This window comes from Myotis lucifugus, unplaced genomic scaffold (genome assembly GCF_000147115.1).
Source record: "Myotis lucifugus unplaced genomic scaffold, Myoluc2.0 scaffold_397, whole genome shotgun sequence".
NCBI classification, from domain to species: Eukaryota; Metazoa; Chordata; class Mammalia; order Chiroptera; family Vespertilionidae; genus Myotis; species Myotis lucifugus.
This window is the reverse complement of record NW_005871445.1, coordinates 85,375-106,799: the sequence shown is the minus strand read 5'-3', so window position 1 is coordinate 106,799 and position 21,425 is coordinate 85,375. Positions and strand designations below refer to the sequence as shown.

At 53.6% G+C, this 21,425-nt stretch overlaps 1 protein-coding gene across 1 annotated transcript in view; it reads right to left on the bottom strand.

The window, feature by feature from the left end:
- FAM102A (family with sequence similarity 102 member A) overlaps positions 1-21,397 on the bottom strand; it is a 35,259-nt gene extending 13,862 nt beyond the window's left edge. The window contains exon 1 of the mRNA XM_006102075.3: positions 20,801-21,397. Coding sequence (XP_006102137.1) covers positions 20,801-20,946 — 146 coding nt within the window. The 5' untranslated portion in view covers positions 20,947-21,397. The remainder of the gene's footprint in view (positions 1-20,800) is intronic.
- Positions 21,398-21,425: the final 28 nt, after the last annotated feature.

The following is a 21,425-nucleotide window of genomic DNA, read 5'->3' as shown; positions in this document are numbered from 1 at the left end:
AAAATGGAAAAATATTCCATGTTCATAAATAGGAAGAATCAACATAGTTAAAATGGCCATATTACCCAAAGCAATATTCAGATTTAATGTAATTCCCATCAAAATCTGAATGTCATTTCTTAAAGAAATAGAACAAAAAATTGTCAGATTGTATGGAACCACAGAAGATCCCAAATAGCCAAAACAATCCTGAGAAAAAAGAACAAAGCTGGAGTTTTCACATTATCTCACTGCAAATTATACTACAGAGCAATGATAATTAAAACCGCATGGTATTGGCAGAAGAACAGACACACAGACCTTTAATAAAACAGAACTGAGAGCCCAGAAATAAAACCACAGGTATATGGGCAAATATTTTTTGACAAAGGATCCAAAAACACACAATGGAGAAAAGAAAGACTCTTCAATAAATGGTGCTGGGAAAATTGAAAAGCCATGTGCGAAAGAATAACTGTAATCTAGTACAAAAATTAAATCAAAATGAATCAAAGACTTAAATATAAGATCTGAAACAATAAATTACACAGAAGAAAACATAGATACTAAACTTATGGACCTTGGTCATAGAGAACATTTTATGAATTTGACCCCATGACCCCAAAGACAAGGGAAGTAAAGGCAAAAATAAATGAATGGGACTACAGCAAACGAAAAAGCTTCTGCACACCAAAAGAAACCAACAACAAAACAAAAAGGCAACCAACCAAATGGGAGATGATATTTGCAAACAGTAGCTCCCCACAAGGGGTTAATATCCAAAAAATATACAGAACTCATACAACTCAACACGAAACAGACAATCCAGTTAAAAAATAGACAGGGGACCTGCATAGCCACCTCTCCCAAGAAGACATACAAACGGCCATCAGATATGTGAAAAGATGTTCAACTTCACTAGCCATTAGGAAAATGCAAATCAAAACTATGAGCTACCACCGCACACCTGTTCGAAGGGCTACAATCAACAAGACAGGTAGTAAGTGTTGGAGAGGCTGTGGAGAAAAAGAAACCCTCATTCACTGCTGGTGGGGATGTAAACTGGTGCAACCACTATGGAAAACAGTATGGCGGTTCCTCAAGGATGAAATATTGCCATTGCGACAACATGAATGGGCCTTGAGAATATTGTGCTAAGTGAAATAAGTCAGTCAGAAAAAGCTAAGGACAATCTGATTTCACTCATATGTGGGATATAAAACTGAAACTCAAAGACACAGACAGACATCAGTATGGTGGCTACCAGAAAGGGGGGGGGTAGTAAAGGGCACCAAAAAAACTAAATAAATGAAAAGACATCCTGCGATCATGGATCAAAAGGTTTAATACTAATTGTTAAGACAACAATACTCCCAAATTGATTTAAAAATTCAACACGATCATTATAAAAATCTCAACTGTTGTCTTTGTAGAGTTTTGACAAGTTGATCCTAAACATTGGAAAATCAAAGGACCAGAATAGTTAAAACAATGTAGAAAAAGCAGAACATAATTAAGGAATTCACATGTCTGGACTGCGAAACTTTTACAAAGCAACAATAATTAAGACAGTGTGGCTGTGGCATAAGGATAGACACACAGGTCGATAGGATAGAACTGAAAGTCCAAAAATAAACCTTCACATTTATGGCCAACTGATTTTCAACTAGGGTGCCAGTGGGGGGAAAACCGTCTTTTGCTGGGACAACTGGATATCACATGCAAAAGAACAAAGTAGGACCCCTTTCTCAGACCACATAAAATAATTAACTCAAAGTGAATCAAAGACCTATGTTTAAGAGCTAAAACTATAAAATTCTTAGACAAAAACACAGGGGTAATGCTTTGTGATGTGGGCTTAGGCAATGGTTTCTCCGATATGACATCAAAAGTACAAGTGACAAAAGAAAGATATAAACATGTTGAACTTCATCAAAATTAAAAATGTTTGTGATTCACCCTAACCGGTTTGGCTCAGTGGATAGAGCGTCGGCCTGCGGACTGAAGGGTCCAGGTTTGATTCTGGTCAAGGGCATGTACCTTGGTTGCGGGCACATCCCCAGTAGGGGGTGTGCAGGAGGCAGCTGATGGATGTTTCTCTCTCATCGATGTTTCTAGCTCTCTATCCCTCTCCCTTCCTCTCTGTAAAAAAATCAATAAAATATATTTTTAAAAAATGCTTATGATTCAAAGAACAGCATCAAGAAAGTGAAAAGACAACCTACAGTATGAAGGAAAATATTTGCAAATCACATGTGTGATAAAGGACTTGTAACTAAAATATATAAAGAGGACTTACAACTCAATAAAAAAGACAAAAACCAAATTAAAAATGGGCAAATGTGGATGGAGCGTCGGCCTGCAGACTCAAGGGTCCCCGGTTCGGTTCCAGTCAAGGGCATGTACCTTGGTTGCGGACACATCCCCAGTGGGGGGTATGCAGGAGGCAGCTGATCGATGTTTCTCTCTTATCGATGTTTCTGACTCTCTATCCCTCTCCCTTCCTCTCTATAAAAAAAATCAATGAAATATATTTAAAAAAATAAAAAATAAATAAATAAATAAAAATGGGCAAATGATCAGAATAGACATTTCTCCAAAGATGATATGCAAATGGCCAATAAGCACATGAGAAGGTGCCCAGTATCATTAGTCATCAGGGAAACACAAATCAAAACTATAATGAGTTACCACTTCACACCCTCTAGGATGGCTATAATCAACAGATAATAACAAGTGAAGTGCTAGCAAGAGTGTAAGCAACTGGAACCCTCAGACACTGCTGGTAGGAATGTAAAGTGGTGTAACCACTTTGGAAAATAGTCTGGCAGTTCCTCAAAAGGTTAAATATAGAGTTACCATGTGACCCGGCAATTTTACTCCTAGGTATCTATCCAAGAGAAATGAAAACCTACATCCGCGCCCTAACCGGTTTGGCTCAGTGGATAGAGCGTCGGCCTGCAGACTGAAAGGTCCCAGGTTCGATTCCGGTCAAGGGCATGTACCTTGGTTGCGGGCACATCCCCAGTAGGGGGTGTGCACGAGGTAGCTGATCGATGTTTCTCTCTCATCGATGTTTCTAACTATCCCTCTCCCTTCCTCTCTGTAAAAAAAAAAAAAAAAATCAATAATATATATATATATATATATATATATATGAATTGAATCCGAAACCTTAAAAAAGAAAAAAAAAAACTACGTCCACATAAAAACTTGTACATGAATGTTCACAGCAGCATTATTCATAATAGCCAAAAAGTAAAAGCAACCCGAATGTCCATCAACTGATTAATGGATATGTGTATTGGAATCTTATTCCATAATAAAAATCACTTTACATACTACAATGTGGATTAGCCTTAAAAACATTACGCTAAGTGAAAGAAGCCAGTCATAATGAACTGCATATTGTATGATTCCATTTAATGAAATGTCCAGAATAGGCAAATCCATAAGAGATAGAAAGTAGACTGGTGATTGCTGGGGGATGGGGCAATAGGGAGAAAATGGGGAATAACTGCTAATGGGTATGGGGTTTCTTTTTGGAGTGATGAAATGTTCTAAAATTGACTGTGCTGATGGTCACACAACTCTGAATATACTAAAAATCACTAAATTGCCCACTTTAAATGGGTGGACTATGTGGCATGTAAATTACATCTTAAAAAAAAAAACTGATACCAAAAAAACCCCCCAAAAACCCACCCACATGGTAAGTCAGATAAAGAGAGAAAAACAGAGAAGACAGATCAGGGAAGGGGTGGTGGGGAGGGAGGGCTGGGTAGAGATGAGAAGGTGGGGGCTGCTACTTCAGGTGGGTAGTTAGGGAAAGCCCTTATGGCAGTGACTTCTAAGCAAGGCCTGGAGTGAAATGAGGCTGAGGGCTAAGCAAAAACCGGGGAAGAACGGTCCAGAAGCGTGAACTTCAAGTGCAAAGGCGCTGAGGTAGACACATGCTTGGCAAGAGGGAAAGCAGCACAGAGGCCAGCAGCTAAATGGACTGGGGAGGAGAACAGACGGGATGAGGTTGGCAAGGGAGCAGGGGCCAGGCCCTCCGGGGCCATGGTGAGGACTCTGGATCATATTCTGACAGCGGCTCTGTCTTGCCACTATGGAGTCTGGCTTTAGGCCCGAGCAGCCCTGGTGGAGTGGGTGGAAGGGCGAAGAGTGGAAACACGTCCCAAGCAGCCAAAGGCCCCAGTTTAAAAGGGGGGAAGCTGGGGGCTACAGCTCCCACTCGGACCCTCAGATCTCCTCCCACCCCCTCTGCTGGACCCAGCCCAGGAGTTGGACGCGGTCGCTGGAGACCTGGGAGGAAGCTCACAATGCTGGGCGTGTTGAAACACCCAGAGGAATTAGGATTAGTGTCTGGAACAAAAACTGATATCAAATTGTGGGCTCTCTCCCTTCCCCTTTGTGAGTCTGCCAAGGGAACACCCAGCCAGGAAGCCTGGGCCCCCTAGTGATTCCTGGCAGGCCCGGCCAGAGAAAGGCACGTGGAGGCCTCCCAGGCTCAGGTAACAGGCGTCTTCCGTCTTCCCAGGCAGGGCTCACAGGATCAGGTGCTGGGCCTCCCTCTGAGATCCACGGGGCTGAAACACACTAGTAAATGCCACCCCTCCCAAGGGAAGAAGCTCCCAGCCTTGCCCGGGCCTACCCCAGCAGGTCACAGCAAGGGCAACATACATACCCCATTAGCGGCCATTTCCCAAGGGCCTACTGTGTGCCATCTGGGACTCTTTACATTGAAAGTTGGGTGTTATCGTGGTTCACTTTACAGACAGGGAAAGTGAGGCTCGGAAAGGCTGAGTAACTCACAGAGCTGTGAGCAGAGTGTGGTCTCAACCCAGGCCCATCTGTGAGCCAGAGACGGCACAGCCAGGACTCAGCCCTGCAACCTCCTCCAGGGCCCCTCTGGAGAGAGGGAGCTGAGCACCCCCAGTGAGGTGGCCCGGGGTCCCAGGCACAAGACAGGGATAATGAGGAGGGATGTTGGGGGGCGGGGATAGATGTTCATTAAAAAAGACAGGCATGAGGATATCAAGCAATTGGCCATGAGCCCAGGGTGGGAGCTGGCCAGGCCAGGTTTGAGGAAATCTCAGAGACTCAATTCTCTAAAAAACCTTTTATTAAGCACTTACTAAGTGCCAGGCACTGCTGAAGGCCCTAGGAACATAAACAGTACACACAACAGAGAAAGTCCTGCCTTCAAGGGGCTTATAGTCTGGCAGTGGGTAAGAGATAGACAAAATGAGGCAAACACATCAGATGGTGGTAAGTGCTATTAAGGAAAAGGAATGGGGAAGGAGGCAGGCAGTGTCCAGGTGTAGGTTGAACGAGGAAGAGATGGTCAGGGGAGCGTTAATGGGAAGGTGACTTCTGAGTAAAGAGCTGGAGGAGGTGAGAGAGTGGCCTATGCAGATAATTTCGAAGAGCTCCAGGCATGAGGAACAAAAAGTGCAAAGGCCCTGACGTGAGAATGTACGCGCTGTGCTTAAGAAAGCGCAAGGAGGCCAGTGTGGCTGGAGCAGAGTGAGTGAGGGGGAGAACGGTGGGAAGTGAGGTTGGGGAGGGAATCTTGGCCCCAAACTTACAAAGGGGCTGTATGGAGGTGCTCGCAACCCGGGCGTCCACATGTGCACAGGCAGGTAAGGAAGAACAGAGAAGAAATGAGGATCTAGTGGGGGAGGAGTATTGGACCCTTTTCTTTTCTTTTTGAACTGGACGTATCAGTTGTGACTTTTTCTTAAAGCATGCCTGGGGGGAAATCAACTCCTCTAGGAGTCCTCCATTGCAATGAGGTCAGAGGCCAAAAAGCCACCGAGGGGACGGACTCCCAGAGCAGCAGAGACCCTCGGAAGCAGCGCAAGGTTAAGTTGGGGTGAGGGGGCTCAGGGCCATTGTCTTCGTTTCTGTCCAAAAACTGTTTCTCTAAGTGAAATTTAAGTTAAAAAATGAAAAAAGGTTGTGAGGTTAGAAGGGCTGGTCAAAAGCAAAAGGAATTTGAACCTCCACCTACCTGAGTCAAGGACTGGGCCCACCCTCGCCCTGCCCTCTGGGCAGCACCAGAGCCCCCGGGAAGAGATGAAGGAGGCCCACTCCCTAGCCTGGGGGTTTCGGGGCCTGAGCCTTCAGCTCCGGGCTGCCTGCCAGGGGCAGGTAATTACAGAGCCTGGGTGTTCAGGGCAGCTTCAGGGGCGTCTCGTTTTTTAGCTTTAAGATATACAATTAGACGTCCAAATACCAGAGAGGCGGGGTGAGCCCTCCACCCACCCACCGCAGCCCACGGTGGCCATCACAGTGGCAGAATTCAGCTATTTCTAGGTTGTCCTGAAATAGAGCAGAGCACCCCACCAGACCAGTATCCTCAGGCCAGAACTCCCTGCAGCTCCATGGCCCCAGACCAGGGCCTCCATTCCGCATCCACAAACACTGTGGGCACTGGCTCCATCATGCAGGTGACAAGGGTCAGTAGAGTGGGAACCACCTCCTGGCCACGGGCTGCCACGCCCCTACAAGGTCCTTGCAGAGGATCATTCAGGGCCCCTCCCTGGAGTTCACATGGGAGCAAAGGCTCAGCGTGGCAAGCAGTGGTCAGGAGGGAACCCAGTGGGGCAGCCCAGGAGACAGCTACAGGGAGGCCCCACACCCACACTTGGCACTCTACCTTCCCCGCTGCCGGCTAAGGACTCATCTGCATGTCTGCCTTGTCATCAATGCTTGCCCAGCACAGAGCCCTGGCCTGGCAGGGCTCAAGGTCTAAAGCAGTGGTTCTCAACCTTCCTAATGCCGAGACCCTTTAATACAGTTCCTCCTGTTGTGGTGACCCCCAATTTCATGGTTACAAATTGAACATAATTAAAGCATAGTGATTAATCACAAAAACAATATGTAATTATATATGTGTTTTTCGATGGTCTTAGGCAACCCCTGTGAAAGGGTCGTTCGACCCCCCAAAGGGGTCGCGACCCACAGGTTGAGAACCGCTGGTCTAAAGCCAAGAGTGAAAAGTCCTTGGCCCTGCCAGAAAGGGAGACTCTGTAGGGCAGGGTTTCTCAACCTGTGCTCATGACATTTTGAACCAGATAATTCTGTTTGTTTTTCCAGGGGTGTCCTATGCATTGCAGGATGTTTAGCAGCACCCTGCCAGGAGCACAACCCCAGCTGTGACAACCAAAAATGTCTCAGACATTGCCAATGCTCCCCTGGGAAGGGGTGGCGGCAGAATTACCCCCTCCCCCCTCCCGCCCCGTTGAGAATCAGTGAAGCAGGCCTTTCACTAAACGTTTTAAACAAGCTCCCAGGTGATTGAAGCAGGGGCTGGGCACCCGGCTAAGAAAGGGTATAGCCACCAGAACTAAGCAGGACCCCAGGGGCCTCCCAGCCCCAGCTGTGCTCCTGGGTTCCTGAGAAGGCTGGCCCCTGCTTCCTCCCATCCGGCCCCTATAATGAGAGGTAACCAGAACAAGGCTGCATCAGGAGTCCCTCCTCCTGACTGGTGGGCCCTGGGGGACTACCACAGCATCCAGCCTGCAACCCCCCTCCCCCAACCCACGCCCACTCTGTGATCTCCCAGTCCTTGGCCAGGTTCCTAGAGAAGGGAGGGGTCCTGGTGATGCAATCCAAGTTCCCAGCTGATGAAACTCAGCCATGGAAAGGCAGGATTCTAATAAGGAAACAATTTAAATTGACAACATCTGCCTGTGCTTCCCCGAAGAGAAGAAAGCACAGCCGCCTGGGGAGGGGCCTGCCCGGGGACCAGCCTAGGCGTCCATCCAGGGGCTGCGGGGCAGTAGAGCCTCACCCCGGCGACGTGGCCAGCGTGGCAGCCCAGCAGTGTCTGGCTCCTGCCAGGAATTCAGGGCCGTGTGCAGGGGAAGCAGCTTGTTGCAGTTCTGACACAGCCAGCACCCCCTCCGGCAACACCATGAGGCAGCAAGACGTTCCTAGAAGCCAAACCACTCTGTGCTGGAGACTGAAGGGCTCAGAGGAGCCACCGGGCACCCCAAGACCCTTCTCTGTTCTCCTGTCAAAAATGTGAGCCCTGCCGAAACCGGTTTGGCTCAGTGGATAGAGCGTCAGCCTGCGGACTGAAAGGTCCCAGGTTCGATTCCATTCAAGAGCATGTACCTGGGTTGCGGGCACATCCCCAGTAGGGGGTGCGCAGGAGGCAGCTGATCGATGTTTCTCTCTCATCGATGTTTCTAACTCTCTATCTCTCTCCCTTCCTCTCTGTAAAAAATTAATAAAATATATTTTTTTAAAAAAATGTGAGCCCTGAGGGTGGCCCGGGGATTGGCAGGTGGGCTGGGAGGAAAGGCTAGAGGCAGCAAGTGACCTGAGAAGTACAGAGTGGACAGCACACTGAGGACTTCAGCTCACTCAGGCTTGGTGGGGAAGCAGGACGGATTCTGGAGCCATATGCACAGGGGTTCGAATCCTGCAACTCACCAGCCCAGAAACTTTGAGATGGATCAAAAACCCAGAGTGGGCAGGTGCCAGCTTCCTGTTTCACAGGCACAGGCACGCCGCCTCCCTGCTCTGCCTTCTGCACCCAGAGTCAGCCTATGAGGCAGCTTCCCACCACCCAGGAGAATGCATGGCTGCTCTTCTCACTTGATGCCAACGGGCACCCCCTCTTGCTCTCACAGCCCAAGAGCAGAGCTGGCCTTTGAAGAGAACCGAAGTAAACTGCTGGCTGTGACAAAGTGCGGGTCCACCCCAAGCACCCGGCGAAGCCCACCCCCACATCATGTGGCCCAGCCTGGCGCCTGTTTCCCAGGCACCCTCCCATGAGCCAGGGGTTGCTGAAGCATTAACTCTCTGCAGGCACAACCACCACCCACTTCACAGATGAGCAAACTGACACTCAGGGAGTCCACAGGTCAGCCCAGGGGGCAAGGGGAGATGTGCACCCTCCCCTGTCCTGCAGGATGGCTGGGAAAATGCGCCAAGACATAGACGCCCTTCTCAGGGCCTGCGGCATCAATGTTTTTGTGCTCTGTGGGCTGACCCTTCACCACGAGTCTCAATACGAGGGAAGAGGCAGCCTTGAGACCAGACTTACACTGAAGGAGGGGCGGTGATTGGGTCAGAGTGCGTGGTCACAGATATGGCACTGGGCCAAATCCATCAAGACCTGCTGGTGTCAGGGACCAAGCCAGGTCAATCCGGGACCGGAGGGAGAACTGGGAAAATGCTCCTGTAGAAGTTAATAGCGTCAGCTTCCGCCTCCTGAGCACTTTCTTCTTAGGAGGCACCTAACTGAGAGCTCTCCCTGCCTGGCCCTCTGGAATCCAGACCCCAACCCTGGGAGGTAGGTACCACCATCTCCATGTCATAAGTGGGGGAACTGAGGCCCAGAGAGCGGAAGCCACCTGCCCAGGTCTGGTTGGGAGAGGGCTGTAATCTGAACCCATCGCTGTCCTACCCCAGAATCTCAAACTGGGCCCCATGCCAGAGGTGGGTCAGGTTGGAGGGTAGAAATTCAAAGCAAGAGACACAGCTGAGCTGTAGCAACAGTTTCCCCTCCCCCAGGACACACGACTATAGAAAACACAGAGCTGCGGGGTTGGCTGTACTCAGGGAATGGCCCTTCCGGAGCCCCTGAGACTCCCAGCAGGCCTCCTCACAAATCGTGTGTGTGGGAAACAGAGAGGTCGGGGACCAAGGCCAGTCTCTGCCACCCACTGGACACTTGACCTCTCTGGGCCTCAGTCATATGCTGCCCTAGCTCATGGGGTTGCTGAGAGGCCTAATGAAGGAGAGGCCAGGCGCATACCCAAAAGGGACTCGTGCTGAACGGGCACATGGCCACCACCGTCAGAAGTGACTCTGAGACAGACGGTCCAGCAGGAAGCCAGGCATGCAAGGCCCCGACAGAGCCCCCATTTTCCATCCCAGGACCCTGGATCAGGACGTTCCCCCAGGCCTTGAACCTGGCTGGGATGTCCAGGAAGGTGGACTAACAGGTGGCCTAGGTGTGCCTGTGCCGCTCCTGACTGACTCACGCCTGGGTGCTGTTTGAATCATTCCAGGAAAGGAAGAGACCAAAGGGAGGGATCCATATTCCCAGAGCCCGGTTCCTCAAATAGCTAGACTCAGGCAAGTCACGGGATGTCCCTGTCCTCTTGAGCCCCTTCCCAACTCCATAGCCCCTCCTCCCCCCAACTTCTGCGGCTGAACAAATTACTTCCCCTTCTGGGCCTGGGTCTTAGGTATGTGGAAAACGGAATGAGGCTCCTGTGTCCCAGAGCACAAAGGTCCTAGAAGCCTTTGTTTGCTTATTGCAGGATGGTGTCTAGCAAATAGTAGGTGCTCAGAAAGTATCCGATGACTCAGTGACCTGCACAGCCCTGCTCTCTACAAGGGCTGCGTTAGACCTTCTTGCACTGATATTTCCACCTCCAGGAAAGGAGCCTCCCAGCCCAGATCAGGCCATGTCCTCTAGCTCTCTGCAGAGTCTGAGGGGTCCAGGGTCACTGCTATCTGGATCTACCCCCAGGTGTTCCCACTGCTCCACACAGCACTCCCCATGGCTCCCTGAGCTTCCCAGGTGACCAGGAAATCGCCAGAGTCACAGCTCACAGAGCCAGCACAGACTCAGGCCTGTTTTCCCAGCTATCCTCCGAGATTCCAGCCACAGGATGAAGGGCTCGGGGTAAGGTGGGACCATGAGGCTCTGACTTACTAAGCTCTACCTTCTCCTGGACATGATTCTCCTGCAGACTTACGGACCAACCCTGGGCCGATGAAGCTTCTGTCATTCACTTACCCCACAAACATAAACGGAGCACTTACTACAAGCCAGGCCTGAGTGGGGACACTGGGACTACATCCAGATTAAACCTGGGTTTCTGTCTTGCCTGCATCCAAAATGGGTGTGGCCATTCTCACCCAGGTCCATGTTGATTCCTCATTAGCTGACACGAAATCCTTGAGAGGGGCTGGAACCCAGGGTCCGGCCTTCTCTTGGCAAACAGGGAGAGTACCAGGCAGCCAAAGGCCGATCCCCAAAGTAAAGGGTCAGGGCCAGAGCAGGCAGAAGAGGTTGATGCCTCCCCTCCCTGCTGTGCTCAGCACCTCTCTGAGCTGATGTGTCTAATGGTCTCCCCGGCTCATGGGCCCCAAGTCAGAGACCATGGCTGAACTGGCCATTGCTGGGCCCATTGCAGGGCAGCAGCCTGGCTCTAATCACAAATGTTTGCTGAGTGGGTGAACCACAGGAAGGGAGAAGAGAAACAATGAAAGGCAGAGAGGGAGGAACGTGGACCTTTCCCTTCTGCTTCTACCACTGGATCCCCTCCAATAATTGCTCTAGATTAATACCAACCACTGCCAGCCGTTACTGAACACTGAGCACGTACTCTATGCCCAGGGCTATGCTGGGTACATAATGGGTGTTAACTCATTCAATCCAAGCACCAAGAAGGGGCTTATTACCCCATTTCACAGATGAGGAAAGCAACGTTCAGACAGGTCCTGTGGTCTGGCAGCCTCAGGAGCCCGCCCTCTCTCTGAATGGCCAAGCTCCACAGCCCAACAGCCCCAGCAGGGTTTGCAAGAGACAGAAGAGCCCCAGCCAAAGAAGATGGCTGGCAGCTGCCGAGATGACTTATGGTCTCATAAACAGGTCTGATGGTTTAGGCTGCCCCGCCAGAAAGACCCTGGAAAGGCCCAAGGACTTCCTCCAGGCCTCTAGGCACCCAAGAAGGATTCTCACTTTTGTCTAGATAGAAATTTGGCACCCAGCACCAGCACAGGTGTGGGCGTCTCCAGGCTGTTTCTGACACAGACATGTGCAAACAGCGTCAGTGCACAGCTTGCAGATAGTCAAAGTCTCGTGTAGCCAGCCCCCAAGAGGCAGGACTTCACAGGCCTTAAAGGCCCCTTCCAGACATGACTGCCACCCCCACAAAGATGACATCATCCTGACTTGTACCAGGATGGGTGCTTTTTAGTGGATTGCTTCTGAACTTGATACAAATGGCATCCACCGCACGTTCTCACCTCCAGCTTCCTTTCCTCAACATTGTTGGTGACACTCGGCGCTGTTGTGAGGGGCAGCAGCTTGTTCATTCCCACTGTGTGCAGCAGGCTCCAGTTTTGTTTTAATCGTCCCATGATGGCAGAGGTGGGAAGCCACCCATCTCAGATGACAGCCATCTCCCCTTCTGCCACCGGGAGCCCCAAGTGGTCACCACCCCCCTGGCTGCTGTTGGTGGTTCTAAAATACAAATCTGATTCTGGTTCACACCCTTCTATGTCTGCCCTCAGATAAGGTCCCAGCCCCTCTCATGGCCTTCCCTGACTCCAAGCCCCCAGGCCAAGCCCCCAGGCCACTGGCTCTTCCCTGCTCAGCACTCTTGCCTCTGCCTTAGTCTGCCCTGGGCTGCTCTTCTCCCACCAACCACTAACCTACTCATCCTGGGACCAAGCCTAGCATCATTCTTGGGGAGGGGACTTGCTGGGGAAGGGCTGTGTCCCCAGGAACCAGAGCGGGGCCCTACATATAGAAGTGCTCAGGAAATTGCCCCTGAGGGAGTAAGGTTTGGGGGAGCCACAGGTGTGCTGCCCTGGGTCTGCAGAGAAGTCCAGCACTGTCAGAGAGGAAGTGGTGGGAGGTGAGGGCGCCTTGCGTGCGAACAGGACCCAGACTTCCGCCCTCCCCAGTTCCTTCCCCAGCACCGAGCTAAACCTCTCAGCAGGTTTAGTCTGTTTTCAGCTGCCAGGTGCCTGGTCCTTGGGGAGCAGGTGCCCTGCTCTCAAGTAGCTTTCCTGCCTCTAGATGAGTACCCACACCCCATTTGTTGGAGGAGGAACCCAAGGCTAAGAGGACAAGATACTTGGCCATGGTCACAGAGTCACAGGGCAGCTGCCAAGGTCCAATTGCAGAGCCTGGGGCAGCCCAGCCCCCTCCTCCTCCCCATCACCCACAGATGGTCCATCCAATACAACCCAGTGGTGCCCCAGCTGCCTTGGACTTAGGCGAGGGCTGCTCCTGACACAGACTGATACCTCTGGCACCAATGGGGAGGGGCTGGACCCCAGCAGCTGGGAGGAGCCGGCACACAGTACAGCACCATCAGCGCCCATGCTGGTTCAGTGCCAAGGGAAGAATGTCCCAGCCCTGCACTGGGCCAACCCATGGCAGGAAGCACCAGGACTAAGATGCAACAGAGGCTACTCCTGCCCACGGTCTGGGGTAGGAGCTAAGAGGTGGGAGCGGGGATTGTAGTATCCGGAGATGTGGGCCCACAGTGAGTGTGCAAGGCCAAAAGTAGCCAGGGACGGCTTCCTAGATGAAGCAGGGGTAGGGAACTTGAGGACAAGGCTACCGAAAAAGCCAAAGTAAGAGTATAAGGTGTGGTGGAAGCAAGGGGAGTGCCAAGAGGGGCAGGGGTCTCCCCTCAACTGAGGGACCCCTGTCTTTCTCACCCGCTCCCCTGCCCTCCACCTCATGTGGGGAGCTATCTTCTGCTTGCCAGAGTGGGTGCCAGAGCTGAATGTGTAGAGGGCCCCTTCTCACAGGCAGAGGCCTCCCCCAGCCCAGCCCAGCCCAGCCCCACCCAGCGGGAACACTCCAGCTCTCACAGGCTCAGAGCCATGCACTCCAGGGGTGCCAACACACCCTACTGGGACCCTGAACTCCAGCATGAGGCCCCTGCTCCTTGGATACTAGGTGTGCTCCTCACCTGCCCGACCCCTCCAGAGGGCAGAGAGAGAGCCCCATTTGGGGAAGTACCCTCTCCCCAAAACACCCCAGTCAGTCCTGGCCCACAAGGAGGGGCAGTTGAGGTGCACCATCCAGCCCACTGCCATGACTCAGCCCAGGGACGAGAGGACGAACTGCAGTGAGTACCGTGCTTCTACCAGGTGCCAGGAGCCCAGCTGGATATCTGACAGGCATTATCTCACTGTGACCTCCAAGAACACTGGGAGGCAGGCACCAGCAGCCCTGCTGGGGAGGGAGGGCTACTGAGGCTTAGGGACTAAGTCTCTCGCCCAAGGTCACACAGGCAGCAAGGGCAGGATGAGGATGGGAACATTTTGCCTGTCTGAATACGCAGACAGTCTCCATTGGAGCTCCTTGCTCCTAGTGCTAGAATAATTTGACTAGAGAGCCTGTGGCTGGCTACTACCTGTTGATATCCAGGAGAGGCGGTTCCAACCTGCACTTGAGAGGTGTTCCAAGCCCAGGATGCTAACACTCAGAGCAGAGACCCAGGCCAGGCACAGGCTGGGCAGCTTCAGGCCTCACTCGCCAAGGCCACCAATAGCATAGTGTGACCTCGTGGAGAGAGAGGAGTCACAGACCTCAGGTTACAGAGCACATCAGGGGCCCGGGGGACAGGTCTGGTATCCCCACAACCCAAAGCACTTGCCAGGCAAGGTCCTTAATGAAGAGAGATACCCCCCCCCCCCCCCCCCGCCCACCTTTGTTCGCGGTCTTTCTACGCAAACCTGATGTCTCTCCCCAGCTCAAGCCTTTCTGTGGCTGCCTGGGTGAGATGAGGATAAATCTATACTGGTTACCATGGGTGTTAGACCGCCCGGCCCCAGCAACAGGCGAGTGACCACAGGCTTCACCACACGGCAGTCACCAGACACCACACACTGAGTCCCCAGACGCCTAAGGCCCAAGAACAGACACGCTAGTAGCAGTCACAAGGCCCAGGCAGAACTTCCTGAACCTAAGTCAGGACTTCCAGGTACTGAACAAGCAGAGTTCAAAGGCAACTAAGAAGCCCTGGCCTGAGGAACTTCCTGGACAGGCCTCAGGGAACAGCCTTGACCCCACGAGTCAGATCACCTGTGGTCAGGCCTCTGCCAGTGCCAGGCTGCAGGGCAGATTACAGGGGCTGCCACGTTGGCACCTGCAATGGTGTGGCCAGTGGCTGCAAAGGCCAGGTCTAAGGAGCAGACACCAAGGCCAGGCACAGGCTGGGTAGCTTCAGGCTTCACCAAGGGCAGCAGCAGCGTGGTCTGGCCCCAAGGGAAGCCAGTAGCTGGCTTGAGGCCACCGCCTAGCTGGCAAGGGCGGCCTGTGGCCTGCGAGCAGGACTTCTCTCCACGGGGGTCCGCCTCCTCATGCCTCCCCAACTGCACGTGGAAGGCCTTCCACAGGGACCCCAGCGACCAGGCTGGCCCGAGTAAAAGGAGGGAGGCAAAACCATGGTCAGGGATCTCAGGGTAGGAAGTGGGGTCAGGAGAAGCCTGGAGCAGGCAGCCCTCAGAGGAGGCAGCTGCAAAGCCCCTTGGGTCAAAAACTGCCAGAATCTCCAATTTAAAAGACATCAAAAGTCTGGATGTTCACATTGCAAAAACTATTAGAGCACTGTATGAGGCAAAAAAAGCCGGGCTACGTTCGGCTACTGGGCACCCTCTGAACGTCCACCTTCCGGCACCTACCAAGTGCTAGATGTGGTGCCAAGCACTTCGAGATGAGGACACCCACCTGCCCACTCTGTCTGCCACTGCCCAGCCAACTCAGCGGTCCCTTCCAGGGTATGTCAGGCCTTCTCCCTTCATCGTCTCCACCAGCAGCCAAGAGCTACCAGTCTAACTGGCAAACCAGGCCACACTGCTTCCTTGCCCCTTGGCGAGATCCCCAAGGTCAGGAACGGTCTAGTCCTCCCCCCATATCTTCATTCACTCCATCCCCTTCCTGCCCTCTTTGCACCCCTACCATGCCAGCCCTTTGCCTAGACCACTGACCGAGTGCCTTGTAGCCAAGGGCCTTGACCCTAAAGGCTCTTCCCAACCTCTCTCCAATCCAATTCTCCTTGGCCTTCCGGGTTCTCTAAAGAGCCAGTTACTCACGGACGCCCTCCTCCCCGTTGCAATGATGTGCCCCATCATGAAATCATGAGCTCCATGAAGTCAAGGACTGTGTCCAGCCTGGGGTGGGTGCCCAATCAGCACCTGTCAAACAAATGGACAGATGACCGCACAGAAATGCCTTCCCCTGGTCCACCAGAATCTAATGGAATTCTGGGGAGGACCTGCCCCAGATCTACCTGCTCCCCCTCCATGGGGAGTTTCATGGAAGCAGGGCTGTCTGGTCCCATTTATCTCTGAAAGGCCAGGACACCAAGGGGGTGCTCAAGAAACGTGGCCTCTTCCTCCCTCTCCATACTCCGTCTCCAGTGCTCCTGCTCTGTGACAGAAAATGAATGCCCTGCCCTCCTTGAGATCCCACAGCACCTCCACATCCCCGCCCCCTCACAAACCGTGTCCCTCCCCACCAAGATGTATGAGAGCAGGCATCTCAGGCAAGCAGATTCCAGTGGCATTCAGCGGCCTTTTCCAAGAAGGGAGGGAGAGGAAGCCTCGGGGAATCGGAGGCCTGGCCAAGCCTGTGGTTTATGTGCAAAGACCTGGCTTGGCCAGACCTGGGCACCGGGCTTCCAGCTGCAGAATTGACCTGTCCAAGGCCTTCTTCATGCCCCAAAAATCTCAAGCATTCCTCTGAGGCCTCCCATTCCAGCTGGTTCAAAGCCTGGCCCACGGAGGGAAGGCAGTGCCCTCTTTCAACAGGTTGCCCAAAAAAAAACCTCACTGAAGAGACAATTGAAGATTCAAAGCTGCCCTAAAAGAAGGGAAGGGGGAGGTATCTCCCCAAGTCACACAGTCTGCTTCTTGGACAGCCTGGCATCCAAGTCCAGAGCAGAAAGAGCCCCTGGAGGGGCCCCTCCTCTCTTTCTGGTCCTCCCTGTCCCCTTCATGCAAAAAGGGGTACTGAGGCACCGGGGACAGAGATCAGGCCAAACCAGAATACGCCCAGCTCACCCTTAGCTCCTGCCATGAAGTGACCCAAATAAGCCATTTCTCTGCCCCAGGCCTGTTTCCTCATCTGTTGGCTGAGGAGACACTCTGCCTGTCTCCTCCAGAGAGGACTTGTTGTAAGGTAAATCAACACCTCCCTCTCACTCTCTTCCCTGACACCACCAGCCACGTGCATGGGGCAGGCCACAGAACCAGTGCCAGCTGCACACAGAGACCTCTCAAGACGGCTGGGATTCTGCCTGCCTGAAGGACAGACGAGCTTGAGGCTGGAAACTGGCTCCCAGCCCACCCTGAGGGGAACACAGTCCAACCCACTGCTTCCAGACTCACCAGACTTGGCTAGGACCTGTGCATATTCCCCACGCCCTGGAAACCCCTGGAAAAGCCTCCCAGATGCCATCTGGATGCACCTGCTTAGAAGGCCTCCCTCCGGGTAGGGTCCTTGGCACATGCTCACTATACCACGGTGCCAGTCTGTGCCTGGCCCCAAATCCATGGCAGTGACTTCAGTCCCACCCCCATCTATGTCCCCAGGGCCCCTTATCCTCAGATCTCACAGGATCTAGCTCAGTGCCTCAAAATGATCCCTATCTGGATTTTCCTACAACCCCCAACCCACTGGAAAGAATCTTCTTCGAAGGTCTGGGGACATCGCATGGGGCCAGAGCTGCTTCCAGTCCTCTGCCGCCAAGGCCAGGCAGGACTTTCTAGCTGGATCAGCCCAAACTTAAATCACAATTCTGCTGCTCCCTGGCTGAGTGACACGGGCCAATCACGTTAGGCCTCCTGACCCGTTTCCTCATCAACTCATGGGGTGGTTTGGAGATCATGCACTGCATGTGCTCAGCAGGTGCCTGGCATACGGTAAATGAACAATCAAAGGCAGTTTAAACCCTAATGATAAAAGGGTTATTTTCCCAATTTAATTACCAGCCGAGTGACCTACAGCTTGTGGCTTCACCTCTCTGGCCTGGGTGCCTCTCTGGATGGATGGCCAAGAGGATTAGCAGACCTACCATTTGCAAACTCTGCAACTGGACCTTGGCAGCTGCCCTATGACTCCCGGCACAGCACCTGGCGCACAGCACAGGCACCCAGAACATGGTAGCTGTGAGGGCTGTGGTTCGTAAGGAGGCGTCAGAAAGATGACGCTGGGAACAGTGCGACAAACCACCTGTTCTACCTGCTCAAAATGGGTCAGGCTCGAACTGTGTACCCGGCTGTTGCTATGGCACCCAGCACATAGGAAAACACTCCAACTAGGAAGGCGGGTGCTGCATGGGTGGGGCCTCGAGCCTGCTTCTCTCAGACACCACCTTGCGGCTGCCACCAGTCTCTGGGCTATGTAAGGGGTCCCTGGCGTTGAGGCGAGTATGCTGCTGGATCTGGGGCCGGGATCTAAGCAAGACTCGTCACCCCTAACCCTACCCCAACTCCAAAACACTGGAGCCTGTTCATTGGAGGGGTAGGCGGTGAGGTGGGGCTGTCAGCTTGCAGACCAGCGTGGGTGGGACTGGAGTGAAGGAGTTAAAAAAAACCAAAACACCAGAAACCCCTATCTCCTGAGCAAAATCCAAAGCTCTAAGCAGCCTCAGATCCCAACACTGATGTCTGCTCCCTCCAGCCACACCTGCGCAGCAGCAAACAGGCACCCAGAGTCCAGCTTTGGGGGGCTCAGTGTCAGCTCTTCCCTCCTCAGCCCCACTCAGGTTTCATCCACAGTGAGGGCTGGGAAAGGCTGTTAGGGCTGGGCCTGGTTCAGGGAATCCATGGCCTGTTGCCAGGAGGGAAAAAGGGAAGGCAGAGGTGAAACCCAGCAGCTGTGAGCTGAGACCTGGAACTTTCCAGATTTTCCCGGATGAGGGGGCAGGTTTTAGAGCAACAGAAAGGCAGACAGGTAGGGTGACAGTGGCCCCAGGGCCTAGGAAGCCAGGAGAGACCTCAGCCTGGGACTGAATAACAATTCCTCAGGAGGATCCAAGACCCCCAGCTCACTGTAGGCCTCCTGCTGACTCTAGCTGGTCCCCCTAAGACCTGGGAGGAGCTAAGGATGGGCCCCCTGCCATAGAAACAACTGATGCAACAATTTGCTGAGCCAGACATGGCATACACATTATTCATCCCCCCACAACTCTAGGGGTGGGTGTGACCTCTCCCATTTCACAGAATTGGAAACTAAGGCTCAAAGGCAGAACAGATAATGGTTAAAAGCACATCCTGAGTTTGAATCTGGGCTCTGCTGTATTCACTCAAGCAAATCACTCCCTCTCTGAGCATTAGTTTCCATCTCTATAAAACGAGGATAACAGCCCCGGCTGGGTGGCTCACTTGGTTGGAGCGTCGTCCGTACCCCAAATGGTGGTGGGTTCGATTCCTGGTCAGGGCAAATACCCACCCCAGGTTTCCGGTTGGATCCCTGGTCGGGGAGCGTTTGAGTAGCAAACAATTGATGTTTCTCTCTCACATCAATGTTTCTGTCTCTCAAATCAATCAATAAATAAAATGGGGATAATAATCCTACAGTCCCACCCCCAGCCCAACCTCCACCCTGTCCCATGGTCAAAGAGCTAAGTGAAAGGTGCTAGTAAAATGGAGAGCACAGCACCAATAACTGCTGGCTGCTGGAATGACAGAGGTTAGGTAACGCCCAAAGACACCCAGCCAGTGAGTGGCCAACCCCAGGCCCCAGCTGAGCACAGCCCCTTCCCTGAAGCCTGGGGCTGTGGGTGGCCCCGGGATCACAGGCTTCCTAAGCAACCGTATATCCACCACCCCATCCCCACTACCCACCCCTCAACAAAGGGCAGCTCTTGTCTGAATTCCTCAGATAAGCAGCTCCCAGTAGACTGGATAACCTCCAGGCCTGAGTGGGCCCAAATGCACCAAAAAGGCACCCCACCCTGTCCACACCACAGATTCCTAAATCTGGGTTAGGCTGCATGGCTCTCCTCCCAACAGAACATTCAACCACCAGATACATCCAACAGGTCTCCAAACAAGCCAAGTTCAGCTGACAACTGCCTACTGACAAGTCCCTGGCAAGCCACTTACTTCCTCTTTCTGGGCCTCAGTTTCTCCCTCTGTTAACAAGCACCCCACCTCAGAACACCGTGATGCAGCTCCAGCGAACCGGGTCCACAAGGAGGCCCAAGGAGCAGAGGGACAGACCAGGGAAGGGAGCCAGCGTGTCCTAGGCACTGGGCCAGGCCCTGCGCCGCCTTCTATCTCCTGAAACATCTCCACAACACGCACAGCCACCTGTATTGGGCCCAGAAAGTGACACCGCGAGGACGCCAACCCCTCTCTGTCAAACTCCAAGGCGCTCTCCCTGGCGGGCCAGGACTACGTGACCCAGTCAGTGGGCGCAGCTGGGGAACTCAGTCGCCCTCGTCAGTGAGCTGGGCAGCTGGACCTGCAGGACGGGGACCACAAAACCAAAGTTGATCAAGCCTCTTTCAGAGCGGGCTGCAACCTCCTTGACAAGGGCATTTGCAATGCAAAGCAGCCCCGCTCCAGCTAGACGAGGGCTGTCACTCAGAGGGGGCTGGGCAAGCCACCATCCAGCCACCTCCCTCCAGGCAGACGGGGTGTACCTGGGTCTGGCCTTCCCAGAGCCGGGAGTGCCTGGGACACTGTGGCTGCCCCGGGCTCTGAATCACAGACAGCCTGAGTGGCCATCTGGGTGCAAGGCGGCCTGGAACAATCCTCCCCATCTCGGCCTCTCATGGCACAAACCCTCTGGGCTCTGTGCAGGTCTGCAGAATGGAGCTCCAGCAGGCTGCATGTAGGGCCCCAGGAGAGGGCTGAAAAATAGACCCCCTGCACAGGGGTGCGGGCACCCTGTCAGATCCCTCGGGCCCAGACCTCCCAGATCGTGCAACCCTACCTGCCTTGTGCAAACTTGTCCCAGACACACATAACCTTCAGGACTCTCAGGGCCCCAAGGGGCGCTTCCACACTTGCCAAGTGGCTAGATGTCGCTTATCACCCCCCCACACACCCCCCTGCAGGCGAGACTGCCCCAGCGCCTTACCTGGACGACAAGCTGACAAAATCCCCGCCATCCAGCAGCCGGACCTTGCAGAAGAGGACCCCGTTCACGAAGGGGACCGCCGTCAACTCCTCCAGGGTGAACGTGGTTTGGAACTTGAACTTCTTCTTCTTCATCAAGAAAGCCATGAGCGAGTTCCCTGAGTCTGAAGCCCCGAAGGCCAAAAAAAGGGGAGAGCCAGAAATCCCCAGGATTCCTTTCCCGACACCACACCCCCTCCTCAAAACACCAGAGCCGGATCCCGCCCAGATGGTGGCGGAGGCGGCCGAGCAGGCAGGGAGCGGAGTCCGAGGGCCCCGGTCGGAGCGACCGGTCCAGGTGGCGGGTCGGCTGGCTTCACCCTCGGGGAGCTGGGGCTCGCAGGGGCTCGGAGGGGCCCGGGGCTGCACCGGCGCGGGAAGAGCGGGACGTGGCCCCAGAAGCACGGACAGGAGTGGCGCGCGGCGCGCGAGTGGCCGCGCTGGCCGGCAGCATCCCGACCCGCGGTCCCCGAATAGCTCACGTCGCGCGGCGGAGCGTGGCGGGCGGACCGGTGAGACTGAGGGCAGCAGGCGGACCGGTGAGGCCGAGGGCGGCGGGCGGACCCGCCCCCGCCTCGCTGGCGGCC